Source organism: Diplotaxodon limnothrissa, linkage group LG20, assembly GCF_057381915.1.
Source record: "Diplotaxodon limnothrissa isolate DT_005_m linkage group LG20, D_limnothrissa_male_GT1.1, whole genome shotgun sequence".
Lineage (NCBI taxonomy): Eukaryota > Metazoa > Chordata > Actinopteri > Cichliformes > Cichlidae > Diplotaxodon > Diplotaxodon limnothrissa.
In genome coordinates, this window is record NC_140615.1 from 12,245,426 (window position 1) to 12,271,126 (window position 25,701).

The 25,701-nt window shown below is 40.6% G+C and overlaps 1 protein-coding gene across 1 annotated transcript in view; it reads right to left on the reverse strand.

The window, feature by feature from the left end:
* Positions 1-25,701, reverse strand: part of prex1 (phosphatidylinositol-3,4,5-trisphosphate-dependent Rac exchange factor 1) — a 76,960-nt gene that overhangs the window by 12,983 nt on the left and 38,276 nt on the right. Inside the window, exons 11-26 of the mRNA XM_085344152.1 lie at positions 22,801-22,901; positions 21,037-21,140; positions 20,014-20,063; positions 18,100-18,175; positions 17,344-17,416; positions 14,169-14,314; positions 12,241-12,333; positions 10,302-10,450; positions 10,124-10,209; positions 8,504-8,643; positions 7,144-7,288; positions 6,207-6,379; positions 5,732-5,893; positions 4,877-5,087; positions 3,637-3,913; positions 2,631-2,849 (exon numbers count right to left, since the gene is read on the reverse strand). Coding sequence (XP_085200278.1) covers positions 2,631-2,849; positions 3,637-3,913; positions 4,877-5,087; positions 5,732-5,893; positions 6,207-6,379; positions 7,144-7,288; positions 8,504-8,643; positions 10,124-10,209; positions 10,302-10,450; positions 12,241-12,333; positions 14,169-14,314; positions 17,344-17,416; positions 18,100-18,175; positions 20,014-20,063; positions 21,037-21,140; positions 22,801-22,901 — 2,205 coding nt within the window. The remainder of the gene's footprint in view (positions 1-2,630; positions 2,850-3,636; positions 3,914-4,876; positions 5,088-5,731; positions 5,894-6,206; positions 6,380-7,143; positions 7,289-8,503; positions 8,644-10,123; positions 10,210-10,301; positions 10,451-12,240; positions 12,334-14,168; positions 14,315-17,343; positions 17,417-18,099; positions 18,176-20,013; positions 20,064-21,036; positions 21,141-22,800; positions 22,902-25,701) is intronic.

The following is a 25,701-nucleotide window of genomic DNA, read 5'->3' on the forward strand; positions in this document are numbered from 1 at the left end:
TAAATTTGTGCTGTTGGGATGGTGGGGGTGGCTACCGTAGAGGTGCTACAATGATAACTTGGCTTGAATGCTCCACTGGCTTCTCATAAATGTGTGCAAAAACAATATCACATACTTACAGTAAAATGATATATGTTCCTCTCTTTATACTGTATTATTCCCTTTTTCTATCCGATTTGTTATAGGGAGCTGCATTTCCTCACTGAATTCAGAGGCATGCACACAAACTTGGCTTCTGCCTTTGTCTCACACACACAAACACACATACACGCAAACACACACACATGGATAGAGAAGGTGACATCCAATTTAGCTTCACACATCTCCTGCCAACAGTGTGAGTACGACTGTGATAATTAACCTGTCCGCAGTAATGGAGAGCAAACACACCTCTGCACACAGCTCTCATGGTCTCACTTACATTAAATTATATACAAGATGATATCTTTTTAATTGTTAATACAGGCGGGGTGATAGTGAACAACTCATTAGCAACTTCTGACATTCCTACTTAAACTGTAGCCATTTGTTATACGCTATTTATGTGCTATTCAATGCAATTTTTTTAAAAAAGGTTTAAAATATGCTAATAATGTCAGCATATTCACTAAAACAGCTTGAATGATTATATTCTTCCATAATCAAATAGACACTTAATATATTTTTAGCACATTTTCCTAGAAAAGATACATATTATAGGTGATTTTTAGGCTTATTTACATATTAGGCAAGCAAGGACAAGAAAAAAATGGTGATACAATCTCTGAGCTTCCTGGAAAAAGTAGATTGGAGACATTTTAGATAGAAAAAATAAAATCTGGACTCAGACAGGGAAGGGATTCAGTGGTTTAGATGAGTATTTTGCTAGTGTGTGTCTGGGTTCACTTCTCCCCATTAATGAGAAGGTCTAGTGCAGATCATTACACTTTATCCTGCGATCAGACATCCACTACTGATGGATGACGCTCTCATCCACACAGCGCTCACTGTGGATTACCACATCTCAGTCTAAATGCTCACCTACAGCTCTCTACACCACCATCATCACATGTAAGCAACATGTAGCAGCACGAACAACACCACACACATGCACACACACACACTAGAGAAGCAGTGATTTATGGGAGACACAATATAGCAGAGTTTGGAACAAACACTATTTTCTTTGTGTATTTTTTCACCCCAGTCCCCTTTGCATTTTTTTTGTTGACCGTGTGTGTGTGTGTGTGTGCGTAAAAGTCATTCTCCCCTGTCCTTCCTCTAACATTGCATCTGTCACAGGCTGCGCTTGGCCACTGACCTCCAGCTGTTGAGTTCTACTGTGGTCTGTCACCACCTCAGGCTTTACTGCCTGATTCTCTCAGCTGGACAAAAACGTTAAAAAAAAAGCACCACCCACACGTGAAACACATAAGCACTTTTCATCACATGCAAAATTTTACAAGTGGGATGATTCATCCACATTCACATTCACTAGGCAGCTTTGTACAGCTACCTTGACCAGAGTACTTTTTTCCTACAGTTCTGTGTGCAAGTGTGAGTGCATGAGCGTGCGTTTATACCACACACAGAAGAGCCGACATTTTGCTATACATTTTATTACGATGAGGTAGCTGCATTTCACACGACGTGGCCAGGCTTTAATGACAGAGCGGGTGAGGAGGCCGCGCCCCAAACATTTCGCTTTATTATACACCAGCCCACCGCACTGACAACCAATAACTATATCTTAGTGGGTGGTGGAGGGTGGGGCTCAGTGGCTCTCTGTTCAGTGAACACACACACTCCTCAAAAAAAAAATCATCTGAATGAACTTGCAACAAGCAAATGACATAACCAGATTCAACCAGAGTATTTTGAAGTCATTTTTAGCCCTGCATCTCAGTTAAAATGGCAACATCTGGAATGAATTATAGCCTCCAAAGGGGGGAAATGAGAAGCATTATAGGTTTGTGGAGTAAAGTGGGAGTCTCAGAGCGCTGTTTTTGTTTTTAAGGAGTTGTTTTTAACCTGTGATGCTGCTATAACAGATGAATGAATAAACAATGAAATGAAAATATTACTTTAAATAATTAAGGTCAAAGTGTTTCAAGTTATATATTGGAGTTATATATAAGCTACTTAGGTCTCAAATTGTAGAAAATATAATTTGAGAGGTAAATACCTTGAAGGCCCCCGGAAAACCATGAGGTAAATACCACTTTAAATGATATCATGCTATCATGATATCATCCGACTTGCAATAGAAATATACAGAAAAGGTGAAAGTATGCTCTAATATGCCAGTTTGAAATCAAGAGCAAGATAAAAGTTTTTAGAATATAGTCCAGTTGTGTTTTCCAATATGGAAGTAAATCCCATTTTCCCCAGCATCTTTGATAGACAGTGCAGTTTGCTCCCTAAGCATATCCAGCATATCCTGTTTCCATAGGCTAACAAGCCAGCAAGGCCTTCTTCTTCATGGTTTTCCGGGGGTCTTCAACCTAAGCCTGTTTATTTGAAGCTTTAGCTAATGTGTCTTATCAGCGCCTTGTTATTACCTTTTCAGGTGCTTTTTGAATAATGTGTGTTTAAGGCTTCCATGCCAGGTTACACTGTAACCTGTAGCTGCATATTCAGTAAGCACTTACCTGTAGGAGTCCCTGTAGCTCATTGTGTCGTGGCCGGAGTCCTCCTGGTCCTCCTCGTTCACTTTGAAGCAGACTCGTTTAGTGCCGCCCTGCTCCACTTTGTCCTGGTCACATCCATCCTCACAGGGGACCAGGGCGGGCGGCTGATTTTCCTCATCGATTGGAGGCTCTCCGCCCTCTCCTTGGAGCTGTGTAGGCTCGGTGATGGATGACAACAGCCTAGAGAAAAAAATATAAACAAATATATCTGAAAACAACAAAATATAGATATTGCCCTTTACCTTGGAGACATTATCTACATATCTTTAGCATATGATACAGAGCATATATCATAATTTATATAACATATATGCCATAATTTTGTGTTATGTTTTTAGCATATTCAAAGCTTTTATAGAACTTGATCATTTATATTCAAATTAAAGTCTTCATGTCAAGACACTGTTATGCTTACATTTCTAATACAATACACAATGCATGGGCTCCCCCATAACTAAAACATACACATGTATTCATTCAAATTGTCACACCCCTTCCTCAGCACAGACACACAATATGTGTCTCTTTCTCTTGATGTTATCTTGGCCTCACTCCCTGTTCCTGTACTGGGCCTGGCCCATAAATATTTTGGGCCTGAAGAATGTTCCTTTTGTAAATCCTCAGCTTTAAACAAGGCAGAGGGAGGACAGACAAAGACAGGCTGCTGTGGGGATAACAGCGTTTCACACAGAGATCTCTGAATGTCAGCGAGAAGGTTACGAAAATAGCCGACTCAAAAACAGTAGTGGAATGGAAATATCTGATAACAGCAGAAGGTCAGTAATGCTGGGACTAATTTCTGAATGGATGTGAGTAAAAGTTTTCTTTTTTCTAATATGTGGCACACGTGATTGAAGAAAACATCTGCAGAATAGGCATAACCTTCAAAAGATAAGAAAACATTTATGTGAAAATAAGGTTCAGTGCTGTTAAATTAAACGTGATGAATACGAGCTGTAATACTTACACATCTATTTGAGCAACATACTGCTTCATTTCCCTCACAGCAACGTCCAAACGACTGTACAAGTAAATGTAGGCGTCCTGTGTCTCGGTGTCTTCCTGTTTGAGCAGGAAACTCAAACCGCCTTCTCCGTGGCGACTATCATTCAAGCCCTCCCCTCCATCCACATTCACTTCCCCGCTGCCATCCGCTTCATCCCCATCCAAACCAGAGCAGCTCCAGGACGGAGCTCCCATGCTGGTCATGCAATGTTGAGTGTGGGACATGGGGTTCAGTTGTGCTAAAGGAGAGGAGAGATGTTACGGGTGATTGAATGAAAAGGACTTCACGCTCTGACAATTACATCTGTGCCAGATGTTCAAAAGCTATGAAGCAATACTCTTATCTGTTCTTAATTTGGTGTTGACGAAAAACAAAGTCTTAAAAAGACCATCGTTCAGCTAATATACACAGTAAAAGGAAGTCTGTTTATCCGGGTTGAATGCCAAGCTAAGCTGTAATAACCTGACATATCCAAAAACTGAAAACAGATTTAATACTCGTGGTGATCTAAGACAGTTCAAACTCTAACGACAGCTTTCAAAAAAGAGCCACAGCAACATCTCATCAGTACAAGTGCTTGGCAGATGTCTGACCGGCAGCTGGTGTTCAGAGGAAAGATGGGGCCGAGCATCTTGGAACAATGCTGACTGTCTGCTGTCTAGACAGCTGGACTGCCTTTTCATCTTTGCTGAGAGTAGAAGTTCACATGTTAACCTCTAAAATTCCTATTGAAAACCAAATTTTAAAAGTATTTCCAAACTTTATTCTCTCCTTGAACATCTTCTACTTTCCATTTCAACTAAATCACTCACTTTTTTCCTCTGCTCTGTGACCTCTAACGCACCACAGAGTGAACACATTCCTGCTCTGCACTGAGGTCTTTTCCTATATCATTCACTCACTTCTCATGTCAGTAACTTGAATATAATGGCCGAGGGCTAATGGAGTCTTAATAGCAACCTACTCATCTAATTTTACCATGAGAATCCTTGTTGGGCCTTTTTGGTTACACTGGGAGGCTGGGGTTGGTCCAGTCACAGCATCAAATGCATCAAAGCATCAAAATGATCACTGAGCTAGTGGTAAGCTATATTACCATGAGAGGGATAAATCCCTGCAACTCTTACTTTACGCAGTGAAAATGTGACACTGTTGAGATTGTTCTAATCTTCTTGGTTAGAGGACTGTGCGCAGCTCCTACCTTGGTCGGGGTCCAGGCCAAAGATGGAGTTTTTACGACCAAAACGGATGCTGAAAGTCCTGCCGGCAGAGGTAGTGCTTTTGGGGTAGGAGACCTGCATCAAGTTGATGTGGCAGTTGGTGGGAACAAAGTCCATGCAGCCCAGTGGGTGAGGGCGAACCCCAGCCTGCCTGACAGAGGGCCACACCTTGTTCCTCAGTTCCAGAGCAAACTGTGTGAAAAAGAGAAACAAAATGGGAGAAGCCATGAAGAAGAAGGTAATGAGTTTAGTGAATTAAAAAATGATATGACTACAACTGTTGCATCTTCATGATATCGTAAAGCTTCTGATAAGGGTTCTGGTATGTGAGCGACTGAGTTAATTAAAGTTTGCATTTAATTATTGTAGATATTAGCTTTCTTATCAGAATGAAGCTCCTCGATGTTTCTTAGATGCGATGCTATTTTTAATAATTCAATGGGTTTGGATTTTATATGATTTCTTTTACAGTCTGTGTAATATGTCAGGAAAAAATAAGACAAATATCAAAATGTGTTTACCAGGTAGTGGCATGTGGTCTACACGACAAACACAACTGTCTTGAAAAAGCATTTTGTGAGACTCTTAACACACTTTCACCAAGCTGCTCAAAACGCATTTAATGCAATAGGAGTAGTGTAAAAAAAGAAAATTGCCATGTCTTTTTTGGGGGGAGCAAAAATGTGAATTTATTGCTATAGAAAAGGATGTTCCACTGAACCGTTTAGTCACATGTCACAAAATAAAGTGTGTTTAGTAAACTAATATGACTGAATACCGGAACATTCCTGTGTTCACATCTATGCTCAAGGGAAAACACAAGAATGTCTCAATACCTGCTGATAGCTGCTGATACGCCTCCTGATATTCTCCAGCTTGGTGTCGCAGATTTGTCTGAACTCGTACTGAGGCATGGTAACGACTCGGTCGTTCTGGTAGATGAGCTGGCTGCAGTTATGAACGAAGCGGCTGTCATCGCCAGAAAACGCCTCCAGGATCTGTAGAGACAAGAACAACTGCTGACGATGGATCACCTTGACAATAACAGTTTAGGAACCCGATTTAGTCCATTTCAATCACTGGCAAATTAGCATTTCTAGCCGTAGCAGCGAAATAAGGCAGCTGAGTTTTACCCCAGCTAAACTTTCTGCTTTCCAGTTCCAGTAAGTGAAACCAGAAGCAAAAACAAAATATTAAGCTGACTTTACTGTTTGAAACTTAAGCAATATTTAGCATGACTATCCACCAGTCTAACGATAAATGCATATGTAGGCTTTAGCTGAACAAACTTCTCATCTTGACAAAACTCACTTTCGCAGTGAGGCTGAAGCAGCCTTTGGGTTCCACTGTCTTCTCCAGGACGTGGCTCTTGATGCCAGCAGTGCTCACATATTCATACACCACGCCATGCTCCAAGTGGACGTTATCAACTGTCAGACTGACCAGAGGCAGATCACACAGGGAGAGTCTGCCCAGCTTGCAGTCTGTGGATCACAGATTTCAATTAAATACTTGACATACATTCAAAGTAAATAACCAACTAAAATACAAAAACCGAAAAAATCAAATGATATGTGCATGTTTAAAAAAAACTCAAATCACTTCAAAATCATGAAAAAACAAAAATGTAGTGCGTATAAAAATCTCTGAGGAAAAAACACAATATCATTTTAAGTCATTTTAGTAATGACACATGTAAAGGTACACAGTGTGCTGCACATCTGTCAAGTGTGCTTACCCTGCCAGCACTGTGGGAAAATTGGCCACTAAGTGTACACTGAATATTACTTAATGGCGTCCTATGACTGTAGCGTGCGGAAGTGTCATTTTCAAACTGCGAATTTTCTATATCCAGAGCAAATTACCTACTGCTGAAGCCACTTTTAGCGGCACGGTGAATATGACCCAAGTCAGAAGTCAAATGAAAAAAAACAAAAAACAAAAAAGCATTGTAGACGGAACATAATGTTTTGATGTAATGTTTTTGGCAGGGTCACATGTTTTTAGCATGAAGCCTGCAATCAATCTGGATTCACACACAAGGCAAAAAGCTGCCAAAGCAGCACTAATTTCGCTCAGATACATTTTGCTGACTGAAATGAAACTAGCTGACATGAGCGGAAAAACCGCAAAGGAATTGGGGATTGAAAGCTTCATACAGAAATCAAAGACATACTGCAACACTGATAAAACTTTAAATCCAAGCAAAACAAAAGACTGCAAACAATTTCACAGCAACACGTTTCACCTGTTCCATTGGTGCTTTTGTCCTCTTCGTGGTCAGAGCCATTCTCCACTGGGTAAGGCTTGAAAGGGCTGTCCTCCTCCTCATCTGCACCCCTCTCTCTTTGTAGCTCTTCCACATCCTCGAATGCTCGATACACCCAGTGACACTGTGGGAAGAAGATTAAAGCTCAAAAAAATCAGTCGCCGGGGCGCCTGCTGTCTGGGCCCCCTCTCTCTCACCAGTTCATCTAGACAGACCCATCCGATATTAGTTTTACCAGCCGTCAGCATGGCTGCAGTGTTTGGTAGACTATTTGTTGGAATTTTAATGTGGATGAGAACATGATGAAAAACAGAAACATCAACATCAAGCTGTGTAAATATGAGAGGGCTTTAGACACGTATTTTAGAGGGAAGAAGCTAAAGTATGGATAGAGAAGCTTTTACCCTGACAATGCAATAAAGACTGATTCCACCTAAATGAACAATGCAATGCACTCAACCACCGACAACAAACTGGTTAAATGATCAGCTAAATAAAATAAGACAAAACAAAACATCGTATGGAGGACACCTTGCTCTGCTCTGTCTGCAGCCTTTTGAAATACTGCCTGGAGACATGAGTAGCTTCTGCAGGAATGTCAAAACAACCAAAGAGGAGTTTGTCGTTTTGACATTGGCCATCTAGTATTCAGTATAAACACTTGTTATTTAGTCATGGCTCAGTTTGAAAAAAAAACAACAACCCCAAAACAATTCACTAATGTTACTTTAATAAAGAATTTAACTCATGCAGTTTTGGCAGTGGGGCTGAATGAACACGGTGGATACTGTTTCACTCCAGGCAGGAGTGTATTTTGAGTTATATAACCTGTAGCGACATAGTGACAGCTTGTAATTCACTTTGGATCTCACTAAGAAACCTACCATTCCAGCCAAAAATGCAGATGAAATGAGCAAACAGTCAACTAATGCAAATGCTGTTTTTCTGAACCATCTCAGGAATGTCTGGCTGACCTCTATTCTTTGGGCTGTTAGCTTGTCAAATGTGGTTTTTATTGAGCTTTCCCCCATTAGTAAATGATCTGACATATTAACTTCCAAAACTACCACTGACACTATTCATGCTGTCTTGTGGCATTACTTGGCTTACTGTCTGCTAAATAAAGCGCTCAGGGATTTCCCTTACAGTTAGAGCCATAACAACACACAAGGACTGTAAAACCTCACAGAACACCATGCACCGTACTGAGCAGGATGATGTGGTTTGTTGGGATTTAACTTTCAATTATAATATGGGCTAAATAGAAGAAACTTAACGCTAGAAAACCTGCTCTAATGTTACAGAATAGTTTGTTTTTTGTTGGCCTATGTTAGCTCACCGCTTGGAGAGGTTCCTGGTGAGTGCGCTGGGCTGTGAAATGCTCCAGGACCTCTTGGTAGTCGCTGTGATTGACACTGTTGCCATTGACTTTCAGGACGACCTGGCCCGGCTGAAGACCAGACGCTGCTGCCTCCCAGCCTGTAATATTTCCACACAGGATCATGAGTTCGCACAAAGGCAAAAACCATTTACAACACCACACATAAACTGGGAAACATCTTCTTCAGGATGACTGAATTAAGCATAACATAGTGAACTCATTAAAAAAAAGTAACTTTTGGATTCAATTCCCATAGTTCTCAACAAAACATTTCCTCTATTGTTTCTACAGGAAAATGGGAAATCACTCTGTGGAGTGCTATAACATGCTGTCTCAAGCTACTAATGGCTTTACAGCCTGGAAGTCCAATCAACACCTCGATTAACCTTCCTGCCCAATCTAAAAATACCAGCGATGGCATCATTTCCACCCAGGGTGCCAGCAGTAACCACATTAAGGAGACTACTTGACCCATGAATGAAAATCTCCCAGAGAAAGTCATTTAAAAACAATGGGGTAAAAAATACTAGCCACTGAATTCAAATGAAACATACGTCATACTGAGTCCTAAGTAATTGAGGATGTTAGGAAAGTGAGAAAAGGAACATGTAGGGAAGAAGGAGGTGGGTTTAAGAGGGAGAGAAAGTGGAGGAAAGACAATAAAACCAAGGGACCAAATTTCTTGGCTGGTCTTTTTTTATTAGGGTGCATGTGTGTATCCTCGCCTTACTGCTGCTAGGTTACAAATTGGGATTCATCCCTCATTTAACTTCTAAACACACTGCTGATTTTTCTATTTAGAGACCGACAAACAGGCTGTATAGTAAGGAGGTCTTAAAGAAAAGTAGGAGAAACGAAAAGGGGAAACAGAAGTAGCTGTCTTTTCAGTTACCCATTACAGTTTTAGCTGTGATCACAGAACATTGTGTGTGTTTGAAAAGTAGTTTGCTCTATTAAGGGTTTGAACCCTGACCGTGGGCTGTCTGGCTAACAGGTGGCCATAAAAACCTAATAGAGGCTCACTAAGAGCAGAATGTAACAGGTGGTTAGAGGCTAGGGTTACCTCATCTTTCCTTTGAATTCCCTCGGAATTATTTGTCTTTCTGACACCGTAAACACTTTTAATGCATTTACTGGCACTGGTGCAGAAATAACAAGGTCAACATCTTACAAATCTGTTCACGGATCTCCACTGTTGGCTCATAAGCAAAATATGGGTCACTTATAACTACATTCAAGAAATAATAATTTAACTACACTTCCCCGGGAGCTGTAAAGTGCTCAACTGATTATTTTTCCATTACACGTACAAAGCCATGGTCTTATTTTACCTTTAAATACAAAACTGCACACTATTTCTGCCATTTCGCCATGTGACAGAAACCAGATATTAACGATACAGCAACGCTGTTATAAATTACATTTTGTAGCCTACTTATTAAACTCTGGTACCGTGCTTTCGTCCTACGTGTTATTCTCTGAGTGTTCATGAGAGAAGGAGTAATAATGAAATTCTTCTGCTATCTCTGAAAAAAATGCATATTTCTGCTGATTGTTGTGGCTACAGAAGTCAGTTACCTTTCCTTACAGCGTGGACATGAGGAGGAACAGAGCCACTCAGTCTGAAGGAGAGACTGTCTGGGTTGTCAGGGATTTTTACGATCCTGGAAAAAAAGAAAAAGAAAATACCAATCAGACCAGTGCGGTCTATATGAGTGGACATTGTGTATTTCAGCACATATGCATGAGCCCTCACTCCTTGGCCTTGGTGCCAACCAGCAGCCGCAGGGAGCGTCGTATGCAGAAGGACTGGCTAATCATGGTTTCAACCTCCGAGAAAGGCCTGAGGAAAAGCAGGTCCTCGTTGATGGTGTAGATCTTCCTGCCCACCTGCAGGCCAGCCATCTGCACGGACAGACGGACAGACAGGAGACAGAATGTGGTTATTTATAGGTGGCAGCTTGCTTCAGCCTGAACCCCCTCCCAAAGGCAACATCCGCACAGTAAGAGTTTCAGGTCGGGGGACTGCAATTCAATTAAAAATTACGAGCAAGTACCGGAGTGAGACAGAGACTGTGTACAATTCCCCTGTCTAACGTGAATTACTCACAATCAAGTGCTGGTATATGATAATGTGCCTCCAAGGAGCAAAGAAGAAAACAAACAACCAAGCGATAAGACGAAAAGCATTGTTTGCTGCTCCAAATTCCCACAGCCTGTTCTGTCTTGTCGTGTATTTTCCAGCATTTGACTGAAGTTGTATGCAGTGAGTGCGTATAAAGATTGGCCACTGGATATGATAAAAATGCATGATTGCTAGACCTGAGTGTCATGCCTGCTTTGTGTTAGATTTGCACGCACTTCCAGACTGAAGGGCGTCACTTTATAATTTTTTTCCTAATGTTGCCAGTTGCTCTGCCTGCGACCTCTGATGCTTTGTCGGATCTTGCCAGATTCCTTTAGCTAATATACAATCTCTTCAGTCAAGGCGCGTTGCAGCTGCACAAACCAGTATACCTGCTCCCAAAGAAACAAACATTTTCAAGCTTTTCAGTCGGATTTCAGCTTCTGATATCTCTTTACAAATGACAGACACACAGCAAATCAGCCTGCAGCATGCATTTAAATGCAGTCATCTTCAGTCACGTTGTGAGAAGAATACAGCCTCTGTGCACTCACTGTGTGAGTCCAGTGTCCTGGGCAAAGATCCGGTGGGATGGCCTTGGTTAAGCCAGGCCTCGACTCTGTTTGAAGGCCCAGCGTGGATGTAGGAACGACTGGGAGGAGCCAGAGCTATTTGAATGCAGAGGGGTGCATGTATATGTGTGTGTGATTACACAGCATGGGTGCCAGTCTGCACGTGACTTTCTATAATAGTATCATATAGTGAAAGAGCTCAGTGTGTGAGTGTGTGCCTCTCAGCCCTTTTCAGAGCCCCATGGGAATCAGCTGAGCTTCATTCACTGCGCTGGCACACGGGCTGTGTCACAACTAGCAATCCTCGCCCCACTGTGGGGGGTGGAGGGCACGGGGGAATGAATAATAGAGTGAGAGGGGGTTCGAAATTAAGGAAAAAAGGAGTAATAAGGAACAGAGAAGCAAAGGTTTAGTGTGGTAGTTGGGCAGTGCATAAAAATGAAGATTATCGAGAGCTGCAGAGCAGCACAGGGGCACGGGAGAAATGAGGATACAAATGTGGAAATAGTGGGGAGCATGACAGTTATAGTCAGGCTGTGGAGGAAAAACAACCAGGGCACCATCATGTGTGTTCATGACAACATTGCAACGATTAACAGTATACAGGCTGGGCTGTGAGACGGACAGGCCAGAAGTAAAGTATGTCACCTGTCTAAGGCGAGTAAGAGGACATAAAAAGAGGATGAATGATCAATAAGACAGGAAAACATTGGCTCGTCCATCTTGTATTATAGCCATTGAGCTGTCACTGTAATTCCCCTCCCCATCATCAGTGAAGGCTGACACAATGGCACGGACGGGACAAATACCAATATGGAAGCTGCTCCCTCCTAAACATAAAAATATATCTGCAAATGGCTCTGCAGCCAATCAGAGCAGAGTTCTCAAAAAAGGGAGAGAGACAGAGTGACAGCAGCCGTCCAGAGAGTAGACAGCCATTACCTAGTGGAACTGACACCCCGAGGCTGGAAGAAGTGTGTGTGTGTGTGTGTGTTTACCTCAGCGTGTGAGCCCCTGGTGACAGATTTCACAACGATGGCCTTGTTCTTCTCCTCAATCTCAAAGCCGTAGCCTTCCTCCTCGGGGTGAATCTAGCACAGAGAAAATCGACTAATTACTTCCACATTTTCACCGCTGACTGTCAGGCTTAAAATGTCTTGAACTGATTTAGTATCACAAGTAAGCAAACAGGAAAATAATTTTAGATGCACACATATTCATCATCTTTCTGTCTCCCTTGGTTCTGCTGCTGTAATTCTGTGCAACTGTAGGCTCTGGCTATAAAACGGCAACTTGTCTTCATGGCAGTGACCTGGTTTGTCTGAGAAATCACTGAAGCTTTAAAGAAAAAAAAAAAGGTGATTTACGGCACTTTTTCTGGGTGGTCTCACATGCAAACTATTCACACATAATCACAGTTTCATTAGCCATTTGTGACTTTCATTCTGTCTCAGGTGCCTTTGCCTGATGTTGCTCTCTGTTCTCCATATTGTATTCCCACTTGGGGTTGAGGCTTAAAGTTAAACGCTGTCGTCGCCAAACACATTAGCGGCGTCCATTAGTTAAGCTGCTGGGGCCATCTTCCTGCTGCACAGTCCTGATAAGATGGGGATCTCTGCTGTTATATCAGAGGAGATGACCGTGGAAAATAAAGAGTCCCTGCACTTCACTTCAATAATAGGCATTGGGGGGGATTAGTTCCGCTAATCAAGGAAAAGGGCCTTTTCCACTTCTTGTGGAAAGCCAGATGGCGTGCCTACTTCTCACTATGATATGAAAAGGGATGCTGATGATGCTTCTAGGTTTCCCTGAAGATAATGGACTCAAATAAACAGTTGACTTTCTGTGTGAGTTTGTGGAAACCCCCAAACACTTGACCCAGTGTTGTGCAGACTGACTTTTACTGTATGTGTAAAAAAATATTATATGCTTTTATTGTAGGATAATGATATTAACAGGAGTCACGCCACAGATGTGATTGGAAGTGAAAACCTAAGTGACCCAATATCTGGGCAGTTAGTGCACATACCATATTCCCCTAAGCAGCCCCTCCTCTTTCTACAAAGAATATTTAATAGTGTCAAACTGGACGCTCAGTTCTGGAGTGATTATGGACATGTTTGCTGCAAATTACACCTTATAAGAGTTAAAACTAAGTTACTGTTTATTTGAATCTTACCTTTTTCTGCTGCTAAAAAAAGAAATGGCTACACAATGTTGACTGACGCATCTTAAAAGGTCTTTAAAGCAGATCAAGCACTAAAGAAGGAAAAGGTCTTGTCCTGCTTTTAACTGCACTACAGTCATCAATCATCAGCTCACATTTTCAAATGTATTTCAAGAATATTCATCGGCTGCCGTTCTCACAGTTATCTTTTGTATCAGCAGCAGCGCAACAGAGATTCATCCCGGCCGATACAGCTGATTACATTACAATTATATAACACTCAGATGCATAGTGATCAGAGCGATTTCAAATGTGCTTGCTGTCATCAAAGCTACTCGGGCTGTGTATAGTGGTGTTAATAAAAGTTAGATGTGGAGATCAGAAGAAGGCACACAGGTATATATGTATGCAGGGTTCTACAGTCAAAATGCATGTTTATGCCCGACAGCGTAACAGGATAACTTGAAAAACCTTGTTTTTGTTATTTTTGCATCAGTCTACAGTACAGTGGCTCATTGTTTCCCATCATGCTTTTGTTTTGTCTTTGGGGTGGTTAATGCTGTGCAAGGTAATCAAAACATCTTTGTGCCATGTTTATAGCATCGGAATGATGTTCGCAAACCTTTTAATTATTAGCACATTTTTCTCGTGGGAAAATGATGATGCTAGAAGTGGTTTTTTTCCCAGATTCTGGCAATATCTGCGTATCCATGTATAGATGTGGGAGAATGTGAAAGTGTGTATATGAGTGTTGCTCACCACAAGGGATTTGACTAAGATGTTTTCAATGAGTTTGAAGTCATTTCGCTGGAGCTGCTTGCTCTTGGTGCCGGTCCCCTCGGTTTCCTCGTCCGCGTAGAAACGGAAGAACTGGGACTCGTCTTTAAACTCGCTCTTCTCCAAAACTGAAGTAAATGTTTTTTTTAAAAACACAAGAATGTGGTAAATGTGTGCAGAATGCAGCCACAGGAGATAACAAAGAGAAATAGCAGAATGTCACAGTATCGGTCTTGCAAGATCAGTGAAAAGTAAAAGAGCAGAAAGATTAAAAAAAGGCTTTTTTTAAATAAAGCTTTGACCCAACTTCCAAAAAAAAAAAATCTAGAAAGATACATGTGTTTATAGAAGCTTTCATCTTTGGGAGTCTTCTACACAAACAAGCTAACAGTTAATTAGCTCATTAGCTGATGATTTTAGTGAGAGCATCTGGAGCAAGACCACATCTGGACTGCAGCCAACACAAGTCTTCCAAACCAAGGTTGGGAAGACTCTCAGGAGGACACAAGAAATTGTGTGTGTGTGTGTGTGTGTGTGTGTGTGTGCGTGCGTGCGTGCGTGCGTGCGTGCGTGCGTGCGTGTGTGTGTGTGTGTGTCTGTGAGTGTGTGTGTGTGTGTGTGTGTCTGTAAATCCCACCGATGTACTGAGGTTCACTTCAACACATGGGGCACTGCAAACAGGTGAGAACCATATTATGGTCGCTTTGTCCAATCACAGTAATTGTGAAGAAAATACCCAAAACTTTTCTTTTTCAGTGTTTTGAAAGATCTCCCTTTATTTTTATTTTGTTACAGGCCTGAGGCAACAGAATTAAAGGGAGAGGCTAACTTATTCTGTCTCAATAATTATGCAGTACTAACAGCAGTTAAGTCATTAAGCTGAAGCCCAAGTGCACATCAGTAAGCACGGCTACAATTACAGGACACACACTATTGTACCGTACAGTATGTCTTTTAACTGCATTGCCTTGCCGCAGCTTTTTGAAGTTTGCACTAAAAAGTCACAATGCGTTCTGTCACGTCTTGTTCCAGAGAAACAGACCAAAGAAAAAGTCCATCTGGTTTGCGTCTTAGGAGGATTTGGAATTTGTGACATGAGGCACAAACATTTCCCTGACACAAAAAATGCATCCGAGGATGTTACCTAATCTGCCGTGTCTGTGCAGATGCATGACTCTCTGAGGCCACTGTAAAATGAGGCTTGTACAGGCAACACCGAGGGCCAAAGGTACCCAGCTGCTCAGAGATTTGATGAGCAACAAAAGTGTTCACAAACTCATTACACACACACACACACAGAGGTCACACCTACTCACACTGGCCTTGCACCAACTAAAACGAAGCACAAATGTGAGTTATTTCCTCTGACTCACATAGGCTGTGGCCATATAAGACTTTTACTCCTATTCAGCTGGTGGGGGAGTGCCGCTACGGAAACTGTCACACATAATGCATGCACAGTTACTCACACACTGCTAAATCATCATTTAAACACCCTGAACTGACAACATTATCTAACAATCAACATCAATTTTTTAAGGATCTTTGGAACAGAGTTTTTAAAAACTGATTTTTGTGAATCTACAATGCACTGATGCAGGAATTTGAGAAAACATGCCATGATACATGATAAAGCACTTTCAGCACAGTATTCTTTTGCTTTATCTGGGTACAGCCGCACCTTTAAATGCAAAGTGTTGATATAAAGTGCAAAATGGATTTCCACAAGACAATTTGCTCTAGAGGCGATAAAGATAAATGATCAAACAATAATTTTTATGGCTTCAGTATTGATTTATGGATCTGTACTTGCTGCAGATTGAGTTGTGGTGGGAGGGAAACGTGTGGTCATGTAAATTATTATCGGCCTCTGTAAGTTACAATACTTGCAGGTGTCCATGACGGTGAGCTTAATTATATTAACTTTGCTACCCATTATCATCCCACGGATGAAGTGTTTTACAACCTTGTAACCGTCAAACAGAGACACGAATGAAGAAGGTGAGGATAGTTTAAAAAATGGAGAGAGACAAAAAGAAGAGGAGTTCAAAAGGAACCGGGATCAAGAGCAGCAGATGTGCTGACTAAGAACTAAAGAGAGTGACTTGTGAAGCGCAGTGGGCAGACAGGCTGAGAAGAGAGAGTTCCTCACCCCAAAGAAGGGCAGAGTAAAAGGAGAACAGGTGACAACTTCAAACAGATGGTAGTGAAAGCTGGTGCAAGCTAAGCAAGCAAAAAAACAAAAGTCACTCTATAGTCACTTTTTACAGATGGCAGATGCAGGACTGAAAAAAATAATCCTGTATATATTTATGCACATTATAATGTAGATATACTGCACATGAGACTCCAGAGATGTTGTTAAATTGTCTTAAAGAGACTTTGATAAGGATTCAAAACTTTAACATTTAAATTAATCTGCAGGTCTCCCCGATTAGAGTGCGTCCAAGTATTATAATCTTGCATACTTCTCTATATCCTTCAGGAAACCAGGAAGTGCTGTTAACTTGTCACTTCTTCAGCCTTTCCACACTACTTCTTTTAAGTGCTTCCCACTTTACCCAAAATACATGTGTCCGCTGACGACAGATTCAATTTTATGCATTAAACAGCGTTCACGGTTCAGTGGAGTGACCCAGACAGCCATGTAGCAAAGCCAAACAACTCTGGTTAGGCTACACTCCTAAAACTGTTTATGTTCAACATGCTGGGCTGGGACCAAAGCAGCTCCAACTACAATGTGGTGAGTGAGGTTTTAAAAATTTAGACTGGGTATACAAGTTTAGGATGCCCCCTTTTTTAAGCCTATGATGGCATGCAAGAGAGAGTGGCCAATACAACATTTTTGTGGGGTTGAGAGAAGGGGAAAGATGATGTAATCGAAAAGCACAGAAAGACCGGGGAGAGAATAAGAACTGAAGAGAAAGTGCCACAAACACAACACTATTCAAATTTAAGCCAAAGCTGTGGGGAATCGAAACAATATGAATGATTAGAATCTGTCAAAAGTGCTTGAGAGTGAGTGGGCGCCTGCTTAGTGGGCTGCCCACTGCTTCACTGAGTGAATGGGTCAAATGCAGAGAAAAACAAGTAATTTCCCCATGGGGATCAATAAAGTATCCATTATTATTATTATTATTATTATTATTTAACTGACCATGGTGCATGAAGCCGCTGTTACAGAGCCCCACTCCCAGCGTCACGGCATCCTCTCGGTTCGAGCAGTCTCCCTGGGAAACCAAGTCAATGACGCACACAGGGTCATTCACAATGCCTGTTTACACCTGCTCATATGCAGCATGCTGCTTCAATTTGTGACATTAAAAACTGTACAATTTAATCAGCACAGGTTAATATCTATGTGTCTAAGAACAAGTGAGAGGGAGAGATTAGGACACTACTGGGTTACTTGTCCCTCAGTTTCAGTAAAGACAGTAGAAAATGTTAAAACTGCATTCAAACCGTACCTATAATAAAAGGCAACTTTTTCAAAATTATAATGATAACTCTAAATTTCTGAATTCTAATGTTTCATTAAAAAGTGCTTTTAGCTAGAAAACACATGCTACATCATCCTGAAGGTCTGGACTGAGACAAGGGTGCACATTTACATTTTGGAGGAAAGTCAGGATGGTAGCATTGACAGTACATGTTTATGTGACAGTCACAAAAGTCTAAAAGGTGAAAATCCACCTTTTACCCAAATGCAACCCTAAAATTAATACATTTTTGAGCCACTAGTTTCATTTCACTGTTCAATTTCAATGCATTGTGGTTGTTTTACACAACAACCACAATGCACTGCAGCAATTCATTCATTTACAGTAATGAGAGACATCATTACTGAATGCACCCTTGGTGGCTTCTGTGGATTCACGTGAGTGTGCATCGGTGTAATATTTTCTTATTTTACCTGTGAGAGTAGCCAGTCCACCAGTTTGCTAGCAGGCACTACTGATTTAAAGGTTTTCAGATGGTGGTCTCTGTCCCTATAAGGAGCAACAAAAGATTGAATTAGATCAGCTTTATTGTTCAGTGCAAACTTTAATAAAAAAACAAAAAGAAACAGAGTTACAAGTGTAGCAAAACCTCTTTGTGGTTAGCTGCTTTAACACCTAGCTGTGCATGCTATCTCATTGGTGTTTGGTGTTACTATTCAGATGCATCGCTTAGCTTATGCTGAACTCAGCTAGTGGTCAGTTATGCTGAAGTCATCTGCATGAGATTCGGTCATTAACTTGGGAATTCATCTTTTGTTCTTCCTTTTTTTGACGTCAAGCTGATCAGTCCCTGGTTTCACAGTACAGACCGTGAGATAAGCACCGTGCACTTGCTGTCCCTTTAACTTCTCACTCTGTAAGCTTACGATTTGAGAACAACCACAGCTCGCTCAGCCACAATGCACCAGCCTGCTCGACAAGTAAAACGTAAAACAGGAAATGCTACAGAGGATGTGTTTTTCGACGTGCAATTTCTCAGTTGTGCGAGTTGTATCACAGAAATAGACTGTGATACATATGCCACTAACAGCCATACTCAGTATACTATATTCAGAATAAACAAGCGCCGTATATATTAAATGATGATGTGGGCACAAATGACACTGCTGACAACGCAGTGAAACAACCGTGAAAGTGGATAACTTCCCAGTATCGTTTTATGATCAGCGACTTTCTGTTTTAACAACATAATATACCCATGACATCATCGATGTTAATTCTATTAGTTTAATGTGCATTTTATCATGTAGTTACTTTTTTCCAAGGCATTCTATCATTAGGAAATCATTGGAGGCTCTGTCACCAGACAAAGTTTAATAAAACAGTGGCACGGTTTTATGATTATTTATTATTCATAAATGCAACACATCCATCACTCAGACATTTTAATTAATGGTGTCTGCTTACAATTAAAAACAAATAAATAAATAAATAAATAAAAAGCAAGGCCATCTTACATAATAAGTGCCTGGCAGGCAGAAGGATTGCCTTTGTATGTTAATAGGATTTGTCCCCAGACCAAAGGCTCTTTGTTTGCACCAATGGCAACTCCGGCCACTTCAATCAGCGGGTGAGTGATGGAGGGAAAGATAGAGAGATGAGCAGGGAATAGTATGAAAGGAGGGACAGGAGCAGAGAGAGAATGTGTGTACAGTGTGTGTCCTTGAGGGCTTATCACACAGGAACATTGTGAGTTTCCCATGGTTCCTGTTTCTGTTTAAATTTAGATTTTTGTAAAGTGAGATAACTCTATGCCACCTTATGGGATTATTTTAGGATTAGTATGTAATTAGTAGGTAAACCATAATTTAAACTACCCTAGTTTAGCTACATATGTACATTAACATATAGTGAGGCTAACAAAGTGTGTGTTTATGTGTATGTATATACTACACACTGTAGTAATTAGTTTTCTAAGTAGGTGCACTCAGCGGTAAAGTGACTGTGTGAGCATTTGTGTATGAAATAGAGAGTTCAATGCTCAATACTGTAAACATAAAGAGACAAATGCTCACAGTAAGTGGCTCTCCTTAATCCTCTAAGAGCATGCTTATATAAGCCTCCAGCCATGAAAAACTGAATCCTGAAAGCATAAACCTACAGCAGCTCACGGCTGGCTTGGACTCCAGTTTGGAAGGGAAAAGGGTTTGAGGGTTGTCATTCCTGGCAGGGATACCATTTGTTCAGTCATCACAGAAAGGGTGACTCGGGGCGAATGTGAACCCTTCATGAATATGCATGTTTGCACCTGGAGAGCAGGGATGTTAAGAGCGGAGAATAAAGAATGAAGAAGGAGAAAGAAAAGAGGGAGAAGGGCAGGTACTTACTTGATGATAGGTGTGTGGAGGCTGTGAAGCCGGCAGTAAAGCCTGACGCCCTGTAGCGATAGAAAAATGGAGCTGCTGACTCATAGATCATACACGCCTTGGGTAAACAGGTATGAACATGGCTTCAGAACAACTGAAAAGAGCTACCCTAAGGCTATGAATTAAGGACAAAAAAATGTTTGTTTTTTTATATCAAACCCTGACAACAGTCAGGTCTGAGAACAAATGGAGACCAAAAAAAGGTTCATCGTTTTTGTCAAGTTGAGCTTCTGCCTCACTCGTCTATGAGAGATGTGAGATTGTATCTGGAGCGTATCTAAAACTGTAAAATGTCCAAATTATATTGTATAAAGTTTGTCAAAGGTGGACAGTTTTGGAGGAACAATATATTTTTTAATGGAACAACAGCCAACTGCACCATACGGCAGGATCCACATGTGATGAGAGGATCGAGCTGTAATGATAGTAGATGAAAGCGGCAGAAAGAAAATAAAAGCTGATTTTTTTCTCAATTTCTGGAAGAAGATAGTGGGTCTGAATTGTATTTTTTAAGCTTTAGCATGACAGTGCAAGAATCATTTAGAGTTTTTATCAATCCGTCCATCCGTCTTCTTTTGCTTATCCAGCTCAGGGTCACAAGAAGCATGGAACGCCCTGAAGAGACATACAACCATTCTTGCTCACATTCAGACCTACTGCCAATTCAGGACGACCAATTAACCTAACCCTTGCATGTTTTTGGACTGTGGGAGGAAGCTGAAATAGAGAAGGAGAACCCATGAAAACATGCAAAAGCATGTGAGGAAAGAAATGTTAGCTGACTTTTGCTGTGCTGTTGGGTATGAAAGTGAAGAAATCTGCAGAGGCAGACCCTTTAAACAAGTCAATGAATTCTTATTTTACCTCAAAGTTAATATAAAGCCATTGCAAACATTTACAGCTCATTCGTTACAACTGTCGTTATCCTGATGCTCTTTGTTCTGTCGCACCAATGAAAAGATCCAGAAGCAGAACTCTCGTTACCTTCGACATGATGTCCTCCATCTCACTGCGGGCCTTGTAGGTTCCATCGTCATAACGAAAACGGTACATCACCTGCTCATTCTTGAACTGGTGTTTGTCTGACACTAAAACAAGAGCAAAAGAAGGAACCGTCACCTCAGCTCTGCTCCAGGCTGAATATCAGATGATTTCGAGTTTGTAACATAGGTGTTTTTTGTGAAATGTGGAACATCAAAGCCAAAGAAAACTCTCTGCTTTACATATTCCCTTTGCGAATATCTACTCTTCAAAAATGGACTTAAGGTTATGGACATATATGCTACTGATTTTCAACTGTAACTGGATGACATATCTAATACAATGCCAGTGTTAATATTGCTGTATTCACACATAATAGGCTGAAGAGGTTTACCAGTTATGATGAGCTAGTGATGCACTGCGGCAACAAATTTACTGCAACACTGCTTTTTGACATTGGAATAGAGACCTTTAAGATTTTAATATTGATGTGCCACTTTTTGATGCATCTGTTGATAGTATTGCTATAATTACAGAAAAAAGGTAAGAGGCAAGAACTATATTTCCTGGGGGCATTGGGTGGAGTGATATAAATGACGTTAACAGCAGACAAATACCAGTCCCAAAAAAACGTCCCAGCTTGCACTAATAAAAAAAGTTCCAGAATGACTTATTTAGAATTAATCCAATACGGAAAATGGAAAAATGACTGACACGCAGAAACAGACAATAGTCACAAAGCTAACCGTGAAATCTGCCAATGAGAGGCAGTTTGGTTCCACCACAACAAGCTGGCATTGAATCAAACAAGCTGCTGGTTTTCTCAGTCTAGACTTAAAATACCCTCATAAAACCAAAGGAATGCACCACCAAATCAGTCATTGTAAAGTGTTGTGGGATTCAAAGTACATAAAATGATGGCTGAATTATTGTGGAGGGAAAAAGAAGATCTCAAAATTGCTCAAATTCAGGTGTAAACTGGAGGATGGAAGTGCCTCAAACCAACCATGTACATCTAATTGGATAAGAACTGTAAAATACATGGATTTACTTTTACTCCTGTGGTCTCCCAATCTGTTACATTGCCTCTCTCTGATTTCTTTTCACTGGATAACTGTGACACCTACATTTTGCCTGCAGGGCTCAAACCTCTTCAATTTACCCACAAAGCCTCACAGCTGTTCCATAGAGCCCAGCATGTCATCATTGTGTCTCTCTATGGTTATATGGTAAATGTGAGGGAGGATTTCTTGGGATTTTTCACAGGTATTAAAGAATATGAACACTAGGTCTCAGCAGATTTCTCCTGAGAGTGTGGCATGTAGAAATACTTACAGTGGCCTGCACTTACATACAAGAGCCCTGTCAGCAACAGCAGCAGTTGTGTTCATACACACTCTCTATAATAGTGTCTGTCCAAGTGAGTGTGAGTATTTTGTTTCATTTCTAAATGTATAATTCATGTAAGTAAACCTATGAGTGTCCCTCGGGCAAGAGACAATACCAGACAATAATTTCAGATCGTTGTGGGACAACCATAAAACACAGAGGATTTGTGAGTTATATGAATGAGTCAACCAATTACAGAAAGAGAGTGAGAATCAGAGAAAAGGAGCCATTAGAAACAGGCCTGAAGACAGAGAAGGACCAAACAGGGGGAAAAATGACGAGGAGAGCTACAGAGCTCTAAAATGCAAACGTTATAGAGGATTAGAAGATGACAGAGGAGTAAAGAGTTGGAGAAATAACTACATTAATTTGTCTCACCATGATGGATGATGCCATTTTCAAGTAAGGCTTGTCCCAGGTTGACTCCTTCTTCAGGTTTACTGATCTCTCCGCTCTCTATGAGCCATGACACGAATTCACTGAGGACACAAGACAAAAATGGAGAGAGATCTATGACTGCTGTTCATAGCTAAAGTACTTAAACAACCATGTCAGTTAAGAAACTCTGAAAAGCATTGGCTGATTTGGTCATAATGGTGCCAAAACTTTTATATATTTAACTTAAAAGGCAGATTTCATTACAGTTCGGTCTGGAGTGAAAAGTGGCATTTTTGGTTTGATAAAATTTATTTTGAATGTGAATGTACGGAGCGCGAATGACTACACAGATCAATACTGAGTTAATGCAACAACCTGAAGTTTAGTTACTGACATCATTAGTCATGTTAAATCCTACAAAGAGGTTAGGTCGTGTCTGAGGAAGTGATTTTTCAAACTAATATTGTGTCTGTATGTAAGCAAGCACTGCCTTATATTGCAGATTGTGGCTCTAACAGCTAAATGTGGCTAATGTACATGCTAATCATTGCTAGTTAGCAGAGCTAATACAGCGTTCTACCTTTAAATAATTTTTTAAACCCTATTTAACTGCAAGAAAAGCAGTTTATAATGTTTGTTTTTCTGCACTCTATTCCACTGATATAAGTATTGTTGTTAGGCCATGTGTCTTATACCAGAGCCATCTTTTTTTCTAGTATGCTCACACCATACAGCTAGCGAAATATATCCTAGCTACAGAACAGCTTCACTGTCATATGGCACTCTTATGCAATCTAGTATGTTCATACTATGGTAAGGCTTTTTAAGGATAAAATGTATTGCAGTTTGTTTTAGGATTTTTTTGTTGGTTTTTGTTTGGGGGGGGGGTCCTTTAAACTAGAGCAAAGTTATAAATGGCACAAATTCCACAAAAATGAATAGTTTATCTTTTCCTCCAGATATCCCTCACAGCTGCTTGAATACAAGCATTAACCATTCAAATGTAAGCACTTCTAAGCTCTGCTCACTTGTCTTCACACCCAGTGTGCGCAGAACAAATGTTTGAAGGAGAAAATTACATTCTCCCCTTCTTTGCCTTTCATGCTGCTGAGTGAAATCGCTTGCCCAGATAATGACGAACCGTGAACTGGAGAGAGCTGGTGCATGTTTGTGTCCGTGCATGTTCATGAATTCTGGGATTGAGCACGCCAGCATGGTAATAATTCTGAAAGCTGTATGTGTGAAATCTGTCCTTATGTGTGGATTTGCTTCCAGGCAGTCATGCAATAGATTTATTAGCCTAGTGTATGAGAAGAATGTGTAAATGTCAAGCGCATAATGTGTGCATGTGTATGTATGAAGTCAACACATAACCATATGCTCACATTGTATGCATGATTATATAGAAATCTTTGAAGAGAAAAGAGCATGCCAAGTGAGTGCTCTAACATGTAGAGCTGTATATGTGCATGAGCAAGTCCCGAGTTTCCTTTTCTCCCTCAAACTGAGAATAAAACATGATTTCATGATTGTAATATTTGTGAGTGTGTGTTCATTGTCTCCATTTATGTTCTTTGGCTGTTAAGTGACAATGACAGGGGACTCAAGTGAATGGTATGGGTATGTGGGTGTTATGTAAGAGTCAGGTTAATTTTGGGACACAGAGCTGTTATGGGAATGAACACAAAGATATACAGAGTAATACAGTAAAATTTAAGAAACCAACAGATTTTACTTCTAAATGCACACTAACAACACCTCATCAAGATTTTAAAAAATGTAATTTTCCAAACTTTTGTGTTTTGTTTTGTTTGAGACTTTTTTCCTGAAAACATCATTCATAATCTATTCCATTTGCATGACACTGTGGGTCAGAACCTTTGACCTTTTACTTGAGTTTAAAATTTTGTGGCTTTTATGACGCCACATGCTTAATTAAATCTTGCCTAGAGTTAACATGCATTGTGAAAATGACACGCAGGTTAGTTTTACACCCAACAGAAGCAGAGGCAAAGAACCATAAAAGCCTGTAAATTCTACAAGACATAAATAGAAAGACATAAAAAAGACAGCTGGATTTTCTGTGTTTTTGTGCATTGCATTAGTACAGAGTGTATAATATAAAGTATACTGCACCAGAGCCTGAAAATATATTTTACCACATAAATGTCCATTACAGATGTAGTGTTTTACACCTTAAAAATGTATTGTTATGGAGCTACTATTAGCAAATCTTCTATCAATAAATATTGTTTCAAAATCATATAGTTATTGTTACAAATATACATTGGACAACCTTGTTAAGCCTGTTTGGCCGCATCTCTTTAAACTTAAATTTGGGTGTTTTCAGTTTCATCCACAGATGCGTTTAATCAAGCACCTACTGATGCGGTCTGTCTTCACCAACACTTGTTTTTTTTTTTAAAGAGTCATTTTAAAAAGCTCACTGAATCTAATTGTGGTCTGATTTGAGTGCCTACAACTTCCAAACATGCAAAAAGAAGTCTTATTGAATAAAAGTCTCCTCTTGTTTACTTAATTTATGAACTCAGTAAATAGTTTCCTAATAAGTATATGATCTCAACTGCTAATTTCAGATCTGATCATTATGCCCATCCATTCATTACCTTGCACTTCATTTTCATCATTTCATCATCATTTTCAGAGTGACAGAGGAGCGGGGCCAATACCAGCTACGATAGGGGGAGAAGTAGGGTACACCTGGACAGTTCAGCAGTGTGTCGCAGGGCTAACAAAAAGAGACAGACGACCATTCACACCTATGGGCAATTAGAATTGCCAATTAACCTAACCCCACTAACTGCATGTCTTTGGACTGTGAAGAATCCACAGTACCCGGACAGAACCCATATAAACAGCTCTAGCCAGATGGTGGATTCA